At 50.8% G+C, this 16,549-nt stretch overlaps 1 protein-coding gene across 2 annotated transcripts in view; it reads left to right on the forward strand.

The window, feature by feature from the left end:
• Nucleotides 1-16,549, forward strand: part of NOS1AP (nitric oxide synthase 1 adaptor protein) — a 42,921-nt gene that overhangs the window by 19,969 nt on the left and 6,403 nt on the right. Inside the window, exons 3-8 of one of the 2 annotated variants that reach the window (XM_064454707.1) lie at nucleotides 12,156-12,248; nucleotides 12,624-12,697; nucleotides 13,337-13,445; nucleotides 13,688-13,829; nucleotides 15,067-15,230; nucleotides 15,775-15,942. In XM_064454707.1, the coding sequence (XP_064310777.1) occupies nucleotides 12,156-12,248; nucleotides 12,624-12,697; nucleotides 13,337-13,445; nucleotides 13,688-13,829; nucleotides 15,067-15,230; nucleotides 15,775-15,942 (750 nt within the window). The remainder of the gene's footprint in view (nucleotides 1-12,155; nucleotides 12,249-12,623; nucleotides 12,698-13,336; nucleotides 13,446-13,687; nucleotides 13,830-15,066; nucleotides 15,231-15,774; nucleotides 15,943-16,549) is intronic. The other variant, XM_064454708.1, reaches the window with a different exon arrangement.

Consider the following 16,549-nt stretch of genomic DNA (forward strand, 5'->3'; position numbering starts at 1 on the left):
GAGCACATCCCTGCTGACCTCTACATACATGCTAAGAAATCCCCAATATTTAAAAAAGAGAAATCCATAGTAATTGGCCCAAAGCTGGTGGTGAGCATGGTTTGGGGTGCAGGTCCCACCAAGCGTTCTATGAAGAGATGGGTTGTTCTGTGGTTTGAATGGATCCAACTTCAACTCCCACCTAGCTGATCTTCTGCATTTCCCTGAAGTAAGCGAGCCTTTGATGTGAGGAAGCTGCCCCCGTGTCCCAGATCTGACAGGTCTCCTCCTAGTCTACTCTTTGGATAAGCGAAATAGTTTGGTTTAGCCTCTGGGACTTAAGAGTCTGGGAAACCTGCCTCATGTTCTTGTTGCTTTTTCCTAAACTCTTTTCTATTGCTTCTTTGAAGAGTACGATAAAGCAGAACATGTTATGTCAGGATATATTACGTTAGTTGTGATTTCAACAGCGCTATGTTTTGATGTAATTTCAACTTTCTACTTCACTGTACATTGCTCATGTACCCAGGATATAAAGATAGTGTTATCTTTATAGTGTCCTTTCTGCTGGGATGATACTTTTTGGTGCCTCTGGGGTTTTTTAGGATGCATTTCTGCATCTTCTGGATGCAACTTCTGTTCCTTGTTCCTTTGGGAGCCTACTTGGCCAATGCCATAGAAAATCAACCTGAAATGAGTAGATGCCAAATTCCTGTATGCTTGACCTGGATAGCAAAAACCTTGTGTTTTCTTCCAGACCTGCATAAAAAAATGAGGATTGCTGTGGGGTTTCCTGTAAGCACAGTGGCATTCTGCCATCTGTCTCTGTCGTTGCTTCATTTTTGGGATCCGCGGGTGAGGTGGATTTTGTTACCCTAAGCTGGGCTGTGTGGTTGTTACAGATAACATTTTTGTCAAAATGCATGCAAACAGGGAAACAGCAATGTATTCTCTAAGTTTCTTAGCCAGCCTAATACCCTCGTGAGGTACTCTTTCCATTTTATTGAGATAGTTTAGGATCTCAACTTTCATAGAACTAGTGCTGTGCCAGATTGTACTGTGATCGTTTTGCTTGACATTAAGTCCTACATTGGCTGTTTTCTAACTCCTCCTAAAATCTGGGGACTTCTGTTAGTTTGGAATTTTTTCAAGGACCTGAGTCTATAATTCCTTCTAAATCTCTCTAAAGGACATTACTCGGACTTGTTGACTTTAAAACCTGGAATTTAGTGAATTATTTTTAATACCCGCATTAGTTATTGCTGAAATAGGAGCCATGAAACAAGTGTGATATGAATAATTACTTCTTTTCTCCAGTTACAACCCAGAAACGTTGTTCAGCACCACTGGCATCTAATGAGCCCCACAAGACTGGCTTGTTTCTGATGTACTAAGCGTTTAATGCTGCTGCTCATTCATTCTTTATTAATTGTCTGAATTTTGTAATTGCTGATTTAGTTACAGTATTACCAGCTTGCCTTCCTTTATTTTGTCACTGCTCTTCTGCCTGGCTATTCTCATCTGCCTTATCAACTGGTCTTACTCAAGCTTTTTATACAACTGTGGGAGGCCAGCTCTTTGGTGAGCAGTAAAAAATACTGAAATAAATCCTGTATGTCACAGCTTGGGGTGTAAATCTCACCGTGCTCTGAGTCGGCTCACTTTGCTGCACTGACACCTTCCTGAAGTGCTGCGTGTGTACGTTCTTAATGGTGCCCCTCTGTCCCCTGCCCTGGGGGTGGAATTGGGGTGTCTTTAGCTCGAGTCACGGTGACTCTGCACCATTCTGTGGTGTCAGCCCTGCCTCTGGCCTGCTCTGGGCAGGCGGGGATGATCTCAGCTGCCTTGACGCAGGGTCTGTCTTAGAAAGAAAGCATTTGGGGAAGAAACCTAATCTTGAACACAGAAATGTTGTTTTCCTGCTGGGCGGAGGAAGGTGCCCGGGCGGGCACTACCCGCACTGCTCACCACCCGGCACCACCGGCGTCCCCCAGGGCATCAGGTCTTGCCGGTGCCAGAAAGAGGCAGATGTTTAATTAGGGATTACCATAAGTGGGCATGACTAAACTGCTGCAAATGGCAATGCTTTTCCTTAAGCCAAGCTCATTCTGGCACATGGGTTCAAACCCGCTGTAGGCTGGATGAAGAGAGGCCATTTCTAGGCTCTTGTAGCTTCTTACCTTATTCAAAGGGCAATTGCAAGGAACCATGCACCCGCTGCATTTGCCTGCATAGGTCAAACCAATGCATATCTAATTAAAAATACCACAAATTCCAGTTAGGTGTGGGGTTTGCAAGGAATGTGATTCTGCTTATTTTAGCAACAGGTGGTAAATATTAAAACATGTACAGCTCATCTCTTGTCTTTTATCTCCAGGGCTGTGAAAAGCAGTGCAAAAGCAGTGCTTGCACATGCGTGCAGAGCCCACTCCTTTATTTTCATTAACCAAAGGGAGCAGCTCAAAGCCTGGTTATTTTTGCAACCAGTTCAACCAGTATCCCATACGCACCCACGCACCAGTTAATTCACAAATGCCGTGCTTGGTCATTGGAGATGGGAGCATGTAAAGGCAGGTGGGAGCTTCCTGCCTCCCACGCGGGTCCACTCCATGCTGTTACCACTTCCTTGGATTTCTGAAAGGGGTTTAGAGATGTTTTCAAGGCTGGGGGGCTAGCCTGTGGCAGTCTCCACTGACCTTCGTGCCTGGCTGAGAAGCGCTGCTTTTCCCAGCTCACAAGCAGTCACTCCCACTTGGAGCCATCACTGCTTTGTGCCCGGGCTTGGGGAGAAATAATATGGCTGTGCTGGGACAGGGCCCTCAGCTTTCTCTTATAAGCTCAGTATTAGTTAATCCCCAATGAAGTGAACAGTAACACGTGCGCAGGGACCTGTTGTTGGCTTCGATGAGCTGCTGGGTGGAGCCGAGGGATGTTGCTGGGAAGTGTGCTCCCGCACTGCTGACTGCATCCCTTGTGCGCCGTGCTGCTGCATCCCGCCTCCCTGTGCACACAGAGCAGCTGCGGGGATACACAGATGTGTCTCAGGTCTCCTTTGAATCTCTGATTTTTAAGTTGTTTTGTGTTTTTTTTTTTTAATTAAAACCACAACACTTTAAGACTGGGTCAGGGAGGTGTGGAACGCCTAAGAATTTCTTGTAAGGGAGGTAAATCATCTTGTGAATGGATGCCTGCAAAAGAAGGGGTGAGAATAAGCTGTTACTTAGGGGAACTTTACACTTTTAACTCTATGATTGATATTGATTTAATTTTTACCAGTTCTTGTTTCTCTGAGATTCCTGTGAAGCTGCTTGCACTGAAGATGGCTTGTGTATTTGTCCCAGTTTGCCAGCTCAATGTGTGAAACTTGGAGGTAGTGAGGGGAGGTTAGAGGAAGGAGATCGAGGCAGCTATCTGGTAGGAAATAGCATACTGAGCAGAGGAATTTATTGTGAAGTATTCAATGTTATTGGAAAACATATTTTGTGCGATAAATGCGTATGCTGTGATCCAGGGATTGTTTCAAAGAGGCAAGCTTAACTCTGCTCCACTGCTCTCACAACATGGGTATTTTTAGACTGATTCCCATTTATACCCATCAGTAGCGTCACAGACGGTTACCAAAATTAAACCTGAAGTTGGATGGGAAAATAGGCACTGACCTTGTCAGTAGAAACCAAAATCATATCTTATTTCAGATAAACACATGGACCTAAGAGCTGCATTTTCCTATATGTGCAAATGCAAACTCCGAGGAACTGTGGAATAGTTTTAAAAAGCATCATTAAGCCCAAGAATGAGCATGCAGTACTTCGTTACTCCTCCCCCCCTTCCAAATTACCGTGCCCTTTGATTAAAATCTAGCTACTGGCAAAACTACCAGCATTGGGGTGTAGACAGGGAAATTTAAGCCTAAGGAGCAGCTCAAACCCAAGCTGGCAGGACGGCAGAGGTGTGTCCAGTGAGTTTGCCTGTACAATGCCAGCGGTTTGCCAATGGAGCTGGTGGGAACCTTTGTCCTGCCCCCAAACATCTCTGTGACTCCATGCCCTGCAATGGGAGCCATCCCCTCTGCAGGCATGAGCGCTGCAGGCTGGTTTTGTCCCAGGATTTGGCAGTAGGAGAAGGAAGCACAACTGAAATGACCACACCATGGGATCCCCAAATCTCCCCACTGCCCTTGCCTCTGTCTCTCCCAACCCCAGGAGGGAGCAAGGAGGCACTGCTGGCATTCCATGGGCAAGCACCCTGCCAGTGTGTGTGGTGCGTAGGCATGCCCGCCTCTGGGCACATACCTTAAGCTGCATGCGGGAATCAGGGTGATAGTGTGTGCTCACTAGAGCCACAATGGGACTAGATGCCCGTGGCAAAGGGGAGCGCTCGATAGACATAGGCAGCAGCACAGCACTTCAGTAGAGTGGCTTAAGGCAGTCTTCTAAAAATGGGTTTTAGTCTATTTATTGCTGATCAGATTAGTAGGCTAAGCAGGTATTCCAGTGTACTCCCCTCCAGCAAGCTTGAGCCCCTGTGGGCTTAAAGCACAGGCCAGAAACAGTGGACTGTCATATTTTGAAGCCTTGTTCAGAAATGCCTGTTGGATGAAGCTGACCACCCTCCTGGGAGATATCCTGCTTTCCAGCTGCTTTACCTACTGACATCTGCTGCTGCCTCAGTAGAGCTGGGGCAATGCATGAGGGAGATGCAGGCTGGTGCAGGCTGGCAAATGCCGTTCTGCTTTCAGGGCAGGAACCTGCAGTGAAGGCAGCAGGACGCAGTGATGCTTTATGCCTGGGTACCCCACCAGCAGGACCCCTGGCTCTCTGCTGCCCTACCACCTGGCAGCCGGGCTCTTGGGACAGTTGCTGCCTCCATTCCCTGCTGCATGGCAGACTGCTCAGCTGTCTGCTGGATGCTACCCCAAAATTGCCAGACCCATGTGGCTTGGATGGTCAGGGACTCTTTTGATCTGCGAGGCTGCTCCTGGCCAGGTTGCATCTGATTGCTGCTGTGCCAAAGCTGTATTTTAAAATCATTCCCTTTTCCTCTCCAGTGCTCTTTTCTTTCTGCCGCTGTGTTTAGAGATACTGGTCATGTTCTCTTGTTTGGCTGAAATGGTTAGGCTCCTCTTAGATGGCCAACACTCCATGCTGAAACTCATCTGGGAGGCCTTTCTCTGTGCCGCTTCCTTGCCCACAGGAGTGTGCCTGGGCTTGTGCTGCGTGATTCTAACAAGATGTCCAGCTCATCCCGCACAGAGGTGTTTGCAGCTTGCCTGTCCTTATCAGGCATGGGTACACTTGATGCATCCCATATGCATGCTGCCAGTGCCAGCAGTGTCTCTGCACCTGGCAAGCTGGGTGCAGTGTGTGCCTTACCTACGTATGGGCTTTCCCAGCCTTTTGGCCCAAGAAACTGTTGGTTCACAGGACACACAGACACATCGTGGTCCTGTGCCTGCTGTGCTGCCCACCTCAGCGTGTTGCTGCCCCTCCACTGCTGGAAGTCACACTCATCCTCAGTTCCAAAGCGCCAGAAGGAAATAAAGGAGAGATGTTCCTGAGTATGGTCTGCTCCTAGCGCTCCTGCAGGACCCCAGCACTGAGCTCTGGACGCTGTTTACCCCATGAAGGCATGCAGGCACCAGGTGTTTCCTTCCTGTTCCTCTGCTCCCTGCTTTCCATGCCCATCCCTGGGGCGGCTCACCACCGCTGGCCAGGAAAGAGCCATGTCCCTTTCTGGTTCCCTTTCCCTCACAGCCTGCAGGCGGCTGTGAGTCATCCAAGAGCACCGGTGTTGCTGCCGTTTCCTTGTGTGGTTCAGTAAAACGAAATCCTTGTCCCCTGCATGGTGCTGCTGTTTGCATTCCTCCCAATTACTGCTATTAGGATCCCGGCAAGGTTTTTCAGGCTTCCCTCCTGCAGGTTATGCCTGATCCCCTGTACATTTCTGGGATTTACTTTCATTTCCTGTGTTTTCAGCAGCAGAAATTGCGAGGTATGTGGTTTCCCCTGCCAGTCATTAATTCTTGGAGCTGTGGAGCCTGTGCCGACTGAACTCAAGCTCAGCTGTCATGTTGTAATAAGTTAATTCTTCATCAAGAGAACAGTACCGCTCCTCCCCTCAAAGTGCTGGGAAAGCCTCCGCTAGTCTGCCATGTCTTTCATTAGCCTGAGCTGACCTTGGGCTAAAGTCTAACTGTAAAGGTATTTTATTAGTTGCTGTGCCAGCCAGCTGCAAGGAGGAGCTGCCGCGGGGTGCAGAGGGAGGTGGGCACCAGCTTCCAGCGCCCTGCCCTGCTCCCCTGCCAGGGACTGCACCAGCCTTGCCAGCCCAGCACTTGCGGTTTCATTCCCGTGATGAGGCGGGCTGCAGGAGCCGTGGGAGAGCTGCAGGGGCATCGTCACAGGGAGCAATGGGAGAGCGGCAGGGGTCAGAGCTCGGGCTGCTCATGTGGCAGGGTCCTTGCCAGCCAGCCCTTCAGGTCCGGTAAGGGTGGCTCCATAGGATCCAGCTCTGCTCAGTTTCATGTTCTTTCTGTATAAACACAAAGAAATACAGTTTTCTAGCAAAAAATACATCCCCTTCTATGCTTTTTCTTAAAACAGATTTTTTTTTTTTTTCCCTTGCCTCCTGAGCTACCGGAGTAGCAATTTTTGTGGAAATTGCCTTTTCCCTATTAACTGACTTCTCAGACCACTGCTCTTTCCCCAGTACAAGCTTGTAAACATTTTTTTCCTTTTGAGTAGGAGGAGGGGGATAGAACGGGGGAGGGACAGCTTGATGCATTTAGGGGAATTTCCATTTAAAAATGTATCATTTAATTGTATTCTGTTAGCACAATCTGACCATATAGCATTCCTGGTACCTTCCCTCACTGATGGAGAGTGCTAGTGGGCAGACGGTACCTGCTGCGGTTTAGGTGGGCTGGAATGAAATGAGGGCATTTTTGTTCAGGTTAACTGTTTTTAAATGCTTGTGAATGTGGGGGGAAGATGAATCTAGAAAGACATCATCTCCCTGATCTGCCTAACCTAGCATGCAGTGCATGGTTACAAGTTTTCTTACACTTTTACCATGTAGAAACGGTGTGACAGGGGTAGATAACATGATTCTAAGGACACTGAGTTTTCCGTGCTTTTCACACATACCCATCACAGATGCATACATAATTTTACTTTAAGCTGACACAGTTATATGTGCTCTCTGTTAAGCAACATATGTTACTCTGTTCTCCAGATAGGGCAGTTTTAATACTGTGCCAGTAGGAATGTGCTGCGCAGTGATGCATACACTAGCTGGCATTATTTTCCATCTAAAGTTATTTAAATAGTGAGCTCTGCAAAAAAGCCAGATGTTGAAAATAGACTCCCACTTACCTGAGGTCAATGGTAAGGCCCTTGTGCTCTGACAAAATAGATGTTTCTTTTCTAATTGAGATGATGAACGTGGTTTTTCATGGGCAATGTAAAGTTATGGGATAATCTTTATTCTCTAATTAGTTGGTTGGAGTTTGCAAGTGACCTAATACTTCTTTTTCATTAGTAAGACCGTTTTTATTTTTTCTTGAATACTTGTATTTTTAAACTTTGGCATATGTAAAATGTCCATTTTCAATCTTTGGTTAAAAATTTTAGTAGTGTGCTTAGAGCTTCTGTTGGAGACTGTGGAGCTGTGCAAGTCCAGGAACAGATGGGTTTCACTGTTGCTCTTTCCACTTTCTGTGAATTTCCCTGAAATGATTTCTTATCTATCTTCTGGGATTGCCACATTGCTATAGCCAATAATTAATATAATTAACCCAAAACTTTTAGTATTATTACAGATATTTAAAGATCCAGAATCGTGCCCAAGAGGGGCACACTACCTGGGTTGAAAGCCAAGAAAGCTCTTCTGACCACTGCCCCATTTAATGAGCTATAAGTAATAGAGTGAAGTGCTACGTGATGTGAAACCAAAAGGGATCATGGGGAGATTGCACAAATCCTCTTTCCTTCCTTGATCCCAAGTTGGATAATTATTTGTGTATAATTTCTTTATTACAGTAGGCTGGGATTCAACTCTCCAAACTGGAGCCATTGGTAGCTGAGTTCCCTCAGGGGAGGAAAATGTGTTTTTCTTCTGAAGTAGTCACCTAAATCAGAATGCCGTATCCGGAGAGTGCAGGCTGAATCGCTGTCGCTCAGCTTCCCGCACCCGGTTACAGAGGCACTCCTATTGCTCCTGTTGCAATGCATGGCAAAGCTCCTCCTGGTGGCAGAGTGGGTCCCACACTATTGGCTTTGAGAAACTCCCCTTCTGCTTTGCCACACACACAGATTTTGGCTTGGTGAGAAGCTCGTTAGCAGCAATGATGTGATTTCTAGTGCACCTGTGGGGATGCAGGGTGTATTCCCAGCAAGGGTTGTATGGCATTGGTCCAACAGCCCTGGAAACGTGCAGGTTTTCTTCTCCTCTGGGTCAGCCAGTGCCCAAAGGTTTTGGATGCGGCAGCAGTTCCTGTGGCTATGTAGATGGTCTCAGAGTCCCTTCAATGGCATTTCCCACCCCACCATCACCTCTGCTCTCCTCCCAGCAACAGGGGAAGCTAAAATGCTAATGCTTTGTATGTCTCTCAAGTTTCTCTCTCTGTTTCACAGCAAAAGGAGGGATGTAGACAAGTGTGGGCAGACCCAGCAGATCTCCATGCCCAGGGCTGACAGAGCTATGGTCAAGAATAGTGCCAGTCCAGGGAGGTGCTGACTGGTCGTATGGAGAGAGGTTTCCCATTGCCCTGTTAGTGAACAGGCTTGCAGGGCAGGTGTTGGTCCTGTCGACATGTGGCATGTCGATGAGACCGTCTGAGATATCCAGCAGTCTTCAGGAACAAAAAGCCTGTAATGGAAAGGATTGGCCACTGCTTGGGAGAGGTCCAAGGAGGCAGCACAGGGCCAGCTACCTCTCCAGTGCTGGGGAGGGTGGGGGTGCACACAGCGCAGCCCTGAGTACTGTGCCTGGGCTGGTGCCTCTCCTGGCGCCTCAGGCTGACTGCAACCATCAGTTGCTGGGGCATGCAAGGGCTCACAATGAGACGTGCCTTTCTCCTGCTGTAGCTGGCGAGCAGTGTGCCGGCAGGGCCAGGCTGTGAGTGAGCGGTGCTGCTCTGCACAGGGCACTGAGCGAGGCTGGTGGTGGGCAGTTGCTGCTAATTTGAAGTGCTGTGCCACGAGCCTGCAGGTCTGAGCACAGATTCTGCCCTGTGTGGTTTTGGGTTTATCCCTTACAGTCTCTCTGGCTCAAATCTCGCCTAAAGGAACTGTGCAAACCTAATGCTTCTGTTGACCTTAGCCAGAGCTACTTCTTGGGGTGAAGTCCCCCTGGTTTGCTAAATTAGCTTTGTGAACCAGGCAGAGCGAATTGCACGCTGTGGCTGTAAGCAGCAGTGAAGCAGCACACGGATGGTGTTGATAGTCTTGCTGGACTCTGCAGAGCGATAAATACTCCCTTTTGGTTTGGTCTGCTGCCCCTCTCCCCTGAGTGCTTTTCTTCCCTTCTTGTACTTATTTACCCAAACTCAAATTTGAAAGCCCCCCTAAATCACCAGTGCATCTCCTGGCCTGTGGGATTTGATGTGCCTGCCCCGCACAGCCCAGGGATGCAAGAGGTGGCTCGGCTGAATTGCTGTTTTATTGAATCCTCTTCCTCACTAATTTGTTATTAAATTATGGTTAGAGTTTCATTAGAGCCTCAGTGAGCATGAATTCATTAGCATTTTATTGGCTAGAGCTGTGCTTTGTTTTATGGGAAACGTATCCCAAAGAGCATGAGCATTCTTTGGAGTGATTGTGCTAACGAGCTCTGGTTGGGGCAGGGTGTGCAATAGCTCTCTGAGTGCCTGACTCATACTTGCTAAGGAGCTGGGCTCTCGATGTTGAGATAAAGGCCTGGATTTATGCAAGGGCTTAACAAATCTGGCTGGTCGGCCCTTCTGAGGGTTTTACTTCTTTGTTCCTGTCAGTTCTTGCCGGAGTTTTGCTGTGAGCCGTCAGCACAAGGGGACTTTGGCTTCAGCATGGCAGAGGCAAAACAGCTTTCCCCATGGCACTCCCCTCTGCCAGGCTCAGGGCGAGCCCAGGCAGAATCCTTTGCCTGCAGCCAGGGATTGCAGAAGACTCTCTGAGGATCTCTGCATTGATTCTGTTCCTGAAACATATGCTGGGGCTGGGTAGCATCTTTGCTGAAACGTCCTGGCCTGTCTGCATTGCTATCCTGGGGCTGTTACCCAAAAACCAGGCTAAAAATAGCCTCTCTAACCCTGAGATATTTTTCAGGGTTGCTGTCTCTTCCAAGTCCTCATAAATTAGCACTTGGGATGGTGCAGAATAGAAACCCTACGGCTCCAGCAGCTCGGAAATGCAACTTGATGTTTATAATCTGTGATTGTTAGGACCAATAAATCAGGCTGCAGCTCTACAAGGTTTCATGCAGTCACTCTGGGTGTTGCAGAGAGCATTCAGCTCAGCCCATGGCTCCTGGAAAAATCACATGCAGAGCTTCAGAAGGTGCTAGGTTAATTACCTCAAGGTAGCCAGGCTGGAGCTCACCTTTTCCAACTAAGTCAAGACATTTCTTTAGTGTTATGTACTAGACACACTGCTGTGATCTCGGTCCTGGTCTGGTGTCTTAGCAAGGTGCAGAGAGGAGACTCTTCGATGCAGTTTCACCTCTACTTGTAACAACGGGATATGAGAGATGGTATTTAGAAACCCACCCCAGTGGGCTCTTTGGTGATGCGCTCTGGTGAGACCCTTCTCTATGAAGAATAAGCCCTGCAAGCAGCATACGGGTATGTGCTGGGGATTTTGAGGCTCACTGTACACATGGTGGGAACCTGAGCTCTGCTTTCTCCAGCCCATCACCATGGCTTCAGCCCTGGAGCTGGTGGGCTTGCACAGCTTGCCTGGTCTGTGCACTGGGGAGGGCAGAGCCGCCTTCCCCTCACTGTTTTTTGAGTCATCTGTATCTCCCATCCCCATCCATGACTTCAAAATGGCTTTGATGAGGTGTATTTTCAAGTCTTCTATCATTTGATCGCAGGTCAGGGCCAGCAGCTTTTCCTGCCTGCTGGTTCTGCCTGCCAAAGTTAATACATCATGCAGTGCTGGAAATGTCACATGGAGGCTCGGCACGGACCAGAGGCAGGGCTTTGCATCAGGCGCCTGCCCTGTGCTACCTCTGCAGAGAGACTGGCAAAATAATGAGAGGATTAATTAAATTCCTCTTCCTTAGGGCAAGGTGCAGAATGCAGGGCTTTTCTGTCACTGGGCAGGCGCAGAAAGTCTGTCCCCACAGCTGCGCACAGCACCCTGCATGTGGGACCAGTACCTGTTGTGGGTGCGCCCATGGTAGACCAGTTATGGGACTCCCCAAAAGTTCCACAGCAGGAGATTGCTCAGCCTAAATGCTTAGCCTATTCCCCTGCCAGCCCCTTCCCCACTTGCAGACTCTAAATGCAAAAGTGGCTGGATTATGGGAATCTTATTCTCTCCCTGGGGCTGGGCCAGAGCTTTGTGTTTAGTCACTGATCTTTGGAAGTTCCTGCTGGGTTTTTTCCTTTCCAGTGACTTCTGATGAAAGTGGGTAATTACATTACCCCATCTCCCCTGGAGAGGTTCACAGAGTCCTCAGCAAACATGTTCAGTTTTATACCAAGCCCCTAAAAAGCCCCACTCAAAATGAGGTTTCTCTTACCAGAACTGAGCAATGGCCACAAGCCAGTGGGGCAAACCTGGCCAGGCTGAGGAGACCTGGGGACTGGCAGGGCTGGGGAGGTGGCGATCACTCTCTGGGGAGGTGTGGCCCTTTGGTGGGGCAGAGCAGGTTCCTTTGAAATGCAATTTAACATTCCCAGCAGCATCCTGGCCTGAGCAAAGCATTATCCCCATGCAGGGGCCAGATTTCTTCAGGGTGTGCTCCTCCGATGCTGGGCATGGGGACACTGTGGGGCAGTAAGGGCCCCTGTCCTGTCCTGGCATGGATGCACAGGCTGACGTGGCCATGTGCTTGTGTTTGGGGAGGCACGTGGGGTCAGGGAAATCTTTCTTTGCCCATCTTGCCTCTTCTTGTCAAAGCCTCTTCAGCCCTTCCTGGGCCTTTCCTGGCACAGGAAAGCTAATTCAGGTGTTTTCGTCTGTCCCCTGCAGTACGAGTTTAAAGCCAAGAACATCAAGAAGAAGAAAGTGAGTCTCATCGTGTCGGTGGATGGCGTGAAGGTCATTCTGAAGAAGAAGAAGAAGGTAGGCAGGCCCTGTCCCTGCAGCAGTGGTGCCTCAGCAGCAGGAGCCCTCCCCTCATGATGCAGGGTCTTGCAGAGTCCTTGAATTTCTGTGAGACTCTAGTGTGCTGGGAGAGGCAGGGATGGGCTGGGATCAGCCATGGATGAGCCATGTTCCTGCAGGACGGCAGAGCCAGTCTTGACTGGGCATAGAAGGAGCTTGGGGGGCCCCATAGGAGATGGTGTGGGACAATGCCGGTCCCAGCAGGATCCAGTCCTTAGCAAAGGATTGCAGGGGAGCAGTAGCAGAGCTGTGACAAGCGCTTCCCGGGTCTGTCCCTGGACTGTCTGCCTTGTTCTTGATCTCAAGGGCAGCATCTGACGTACTCATTTTCAGCTTCTTTTGTTGCAGAAAAAAGAATGGGCCTGGGACGAGAACAAAATGCTCGTCATGCACGATCCCATCTACAGGTAAGCCTGCCTGCTGAAGGGACGGAAGCTTGCGTGGCTCTGCTGTGCCACTTACTCTGCACCACACCAGCATCGTGCTGGGAACTGACCGTGGAGAGCCACTACCGTCCCCACAGAGGGCAGTTCCCCTCGCTTGCTGTGCTCTCCAAAAGTCCCCAGCTCTTTTCCTACATCTTGCTGGCAAAAGCTAAGAGTACGGGCTGTCTGTGTCCCAGGGAAGCTGAACAGGAGTGAGCAAGAGCCCCAGCTGTGCCTGGGAGGGGCCAGCATGCTGGCTGGGGAAGATGCCAGAGCAAGGAGGCCAGCTCTCTGAATGGGCAAGGCAGAGGAGTGAGGTTTGCTCTCCTTGGTCCCTGGGGGGCTCCTGGACTGCCCTCTGTCCCTGGGGGCTGAGCAGAGAAAGCCCCGTGCTGCCTTCTCAAAATGCTTGGTGCCGTTGAGTCAGCAGGCTAATTATCCCAGCCGAGGCAAAACCACTGCCAAAAAAATTTCTGATGGGATTTAGCCATGATGTGCTGCAGACGCTGGGCATCTACCAGCACCCTGTGCCCTGGGAAGCACTGGCTGTGGCCTTGGCAGCCTCCTGGGCATGTGGATAGTATGTATGTTGATATCTTCCCCTCCTTTCTGTCCTTTCAGGATATTCTATGTGTCTCATGACTCCCAGGACCTAAAGATCTTCAGCTACATTGCCAGGGATGGGTCTAGCAATGTCTTCAGGTGCAACGTCTTCAAATCTAAGAAGAAGGTAAAGGTGTTGGGATGCTCATCCCGCCGGTGGGAGCTTCAGTGGGGCGTCTGGAGCAGAGCCCCATGGTGCTGCACTGCAGCAGGCAGCCCAGAGCACTGCAGTGATGTGAGCTCTGGTGCCTGCGGCTGTGCTCAGTCCCTCCAGCAGCGCGAAGAGACCCCTGAGAGCTGTGCCAGGCTGGGGAGGGCACCAGGCAGGGGCAGCTGAGGTTACACTCCTCCTCTCCTCGCCCGCTGCAGAGCCAAGCCATGCGCATTGTCCGGACTGTGGGGCAGGCATTCGAGGTCTGCCACAAGCTGAGCCTGCAGCACACCCAGCAGAACGCAGACGGGCAGGAGGACGGAGACAGCGAGAGGAACGGGGATGACCTGGATGTCCCAGGTACCTTGCAAGGGCAGAGGCAGGGGTGGTGTGGGGTCCTGGAGCCTGGAGCAGATGTGGTCTGCAGAGTCCCTGTCTTTCCACACAGCTCCTTGCTGGCTGACACCAGCGGGGAATGGATTTGCACAGCAATCTGGCCTGTGGCACCTTGGGCTCAAGCTGGTATCTTGCCCAGCAAGGAGCCTTTGCTAGGTGTTAGCCATTATCCTCACAGACATCCCCCTTGCTGGGAGCCCATTAACAGTGCCTGGAACTCTGCTGGGTGCCTAAATACTCTCCTTGCTTGGCTGCACATGCAGCAAACGTTTCCTCGCTGCTTCCACAGAAGAGGCCCTAAGCACAGACCTTCCCCATATCATGAGGTGCTTGCAGGGCTGGGTCTGGCTCTGTCTTTTCCACCTCTGCAATTCACTGTGTGTATGAAGTCATGTTTGGGATCTTGCATCAAGCTCCCAGGGCTGCAGGCAGCCTGCAGACCTCCCCTCCCCTCTCAGCCCCTTGGGTGGAGGGTGCAGGGATGCTCCTAGTTGGGGGCTGCTGGTCCAACCTGTCACCCCAGGCTCTGTGGGGCCCTGGGGAGCTGCTGTGCTGCTTGGTGCCAGCAGCTGTGCTGGAGGGGAGACAGATGCTTTGCAAGAGGTTGGTCGAACACCTCCAGTGCCTGTCAGGATGCTGGTGTGTCCTGCTGCCTGTCCACATATGGGCTGCCTGCCATGCAGCCCCGTGTTGGGTGCTGGATCCCCACCATCCTATCAGGAGCAGCCTGGGCTGTGCTGCAGTTTCCTGCCTGCCTCTGCAGCCAGCACTGTCGTGATGACCTAATCATTGACCTGTCCTGGACCAGTCATTGTTTTTCCTCCGCACAATGTCCTGGCCATGATACGCAGTTCACTGGCAATTTCTGAGCATCCGGGCTTTTTTCCCCCCATAATCTCTTGTTTACGTTTCTTTAGTTTTCTCTGTGTCTTCTGCTCTCAATGGCCCATTTCTCCCACATCAGGACTTTTGGCCACTGTTCCCCAGGTTTGTCGTTCTGGGGCTGGGTGTGTTTTCTGCTGCAAGCCCCGTCCCAGGTGGCAGCAGGAAGCGCAGTCATGCCACTCTGTACCTGCTTTCCCCCTGGAGCTGGAGGGTGGGTGGCACAGGGGAGGTGGGCATCACTCGCCATACTGTGGGTGTATCATAGCAAGTTCCTGCTCCAAGCGGGCTGTGCTCTGCTCTGACGCCGCTCCCACAGCCTGCCGCCTCACTGGTGCAGAGAGGGTGGCCACCTCAGCGGAGGAGACAGACATTGATGCCGTGGAGCTGCCGCTGCCCGGAGCTGACATCCTTGACTTCAGCCGTGGCGTGACTGACCTCGACGCTGTGGGCAAGGAAGCAAGCACCTATGCCGACTCCAAGGTGCGTGGGTCCCTGTCCGCCGCACTCAGGGCATGGCATGGCCCCAGCTCTGTGGCTCTGATGCCCATCCTGGGGGCCCAGGGATCAGGAGGGATTGTGCAGCATTCCCTGGCTCCTGGATCCAAGCCATCTGCCGCCGCAGGGCTGCCCTTTGGCTCAGGGCCCGGGGCGTTCCTGGAGAGTGCTGTACTGAGGCTCAGCTATGTGCAGCCACATGGAAAGCATCTGAGGCAGAGCTGATAGGGACTTTTGCCACCAAAAATAATAATAAAAAAAGACTACTTTTTTGGTACAGTAGAAATTCCCATGGGAAGCATCAGCCTTCTCAGGCATTTTCTACAAAAGTATTTGGGCTTTTGTCAAATCTGAAAAAAATACTGTCTTCAGAAGTTTTTCAGCACCTGCAGCAAGGCATTTGCTTTGAATGCAGTAGCTTCTTTCCTGGGTATTCTGGGGGGCTGCTCTGTGCCACACCCCATATGTGCCTGGTGGCAATCTGTGGCGAGGGGCATGAAATCACACTTTTGGCATTGGTGTTTTGCAGGGCTGTCTCCACCCTGAAGATATTCTGACAGCGTCGCCCAAGATGCTGTTGCCCTCGTCTGCCCAGCTGCCTGATCTCGGAACACCCCTCTCTGCCCACCACCAAATGCAGCTCCTCCAGCAGCTCCTGCAGCAGCAGCAGCAGCAGACGCAAGTGGCCGTGGCACAGGTTCTCCCCTCAGCTCTTTCCTGGGGGAAGTGGCAGGGCTGGGGTGCACTACTGACCCCCTTGGTGCTGGAGCATCCTGTGCCTGGAAGGGGGTAGGCATGGGTGGGGACCCAACCTGAGCCAGGGTGGGAAGTGGGCTGGGCTGTGTCCCCGATCTTCTGCATCACAGCCTGCTTTTTCACGCTTTCCTGGCTGCGCCCTTGCTGTGCCCTTGCTCCCAGCGATGGCTCCGTTAAGGCCACGTGGATTAGTGTTAGGTCTGCTACCAGCTTTCTTGGTCCCTTGGCCCCTGTGTTCTTGCCAATGTCTGGCCTCAGCGTTAGCACCTGCTGACTCATTCTCTATTCAGGTATTTCTCATTTAAGCAGCTCTGGCTACTTTATCCAACTCATTATCTTAGCTTTACTTGTTCCCTAACCCTTCCCAGAGCTCTCTGCAACTGCTCAACTTTCTTCCTGGCCTGAGCGATTGGCTCTGGCAGCCTTTCTGTGCTTTCCCATGGCATTCTTCATGCATCAGAAATCAGTATTGGTCCTTCTGGCCACGCTGCTGCCCCAAGAGCCTGCATGCCTTCTGGCATCACAGGCTCAGGAAGTTGCTTTCCCCT

The sequence above is a fragment of the Phalacrocorax carbo genome, chromosome 6 (genome assembly GCF_963921805.1).
Source record: "Phalacrocorax carbo chromosome 6, bPhaCar2.1, whole genome shotgun sequence".
Taxonomy (NCBI): domain Eukaryota; kingdom Metazoa; phylum Chordata; class Aves; order Suliformes; family Phalacrocoracidae; genus Phalacrocorax; species Phalacrocorax carbo.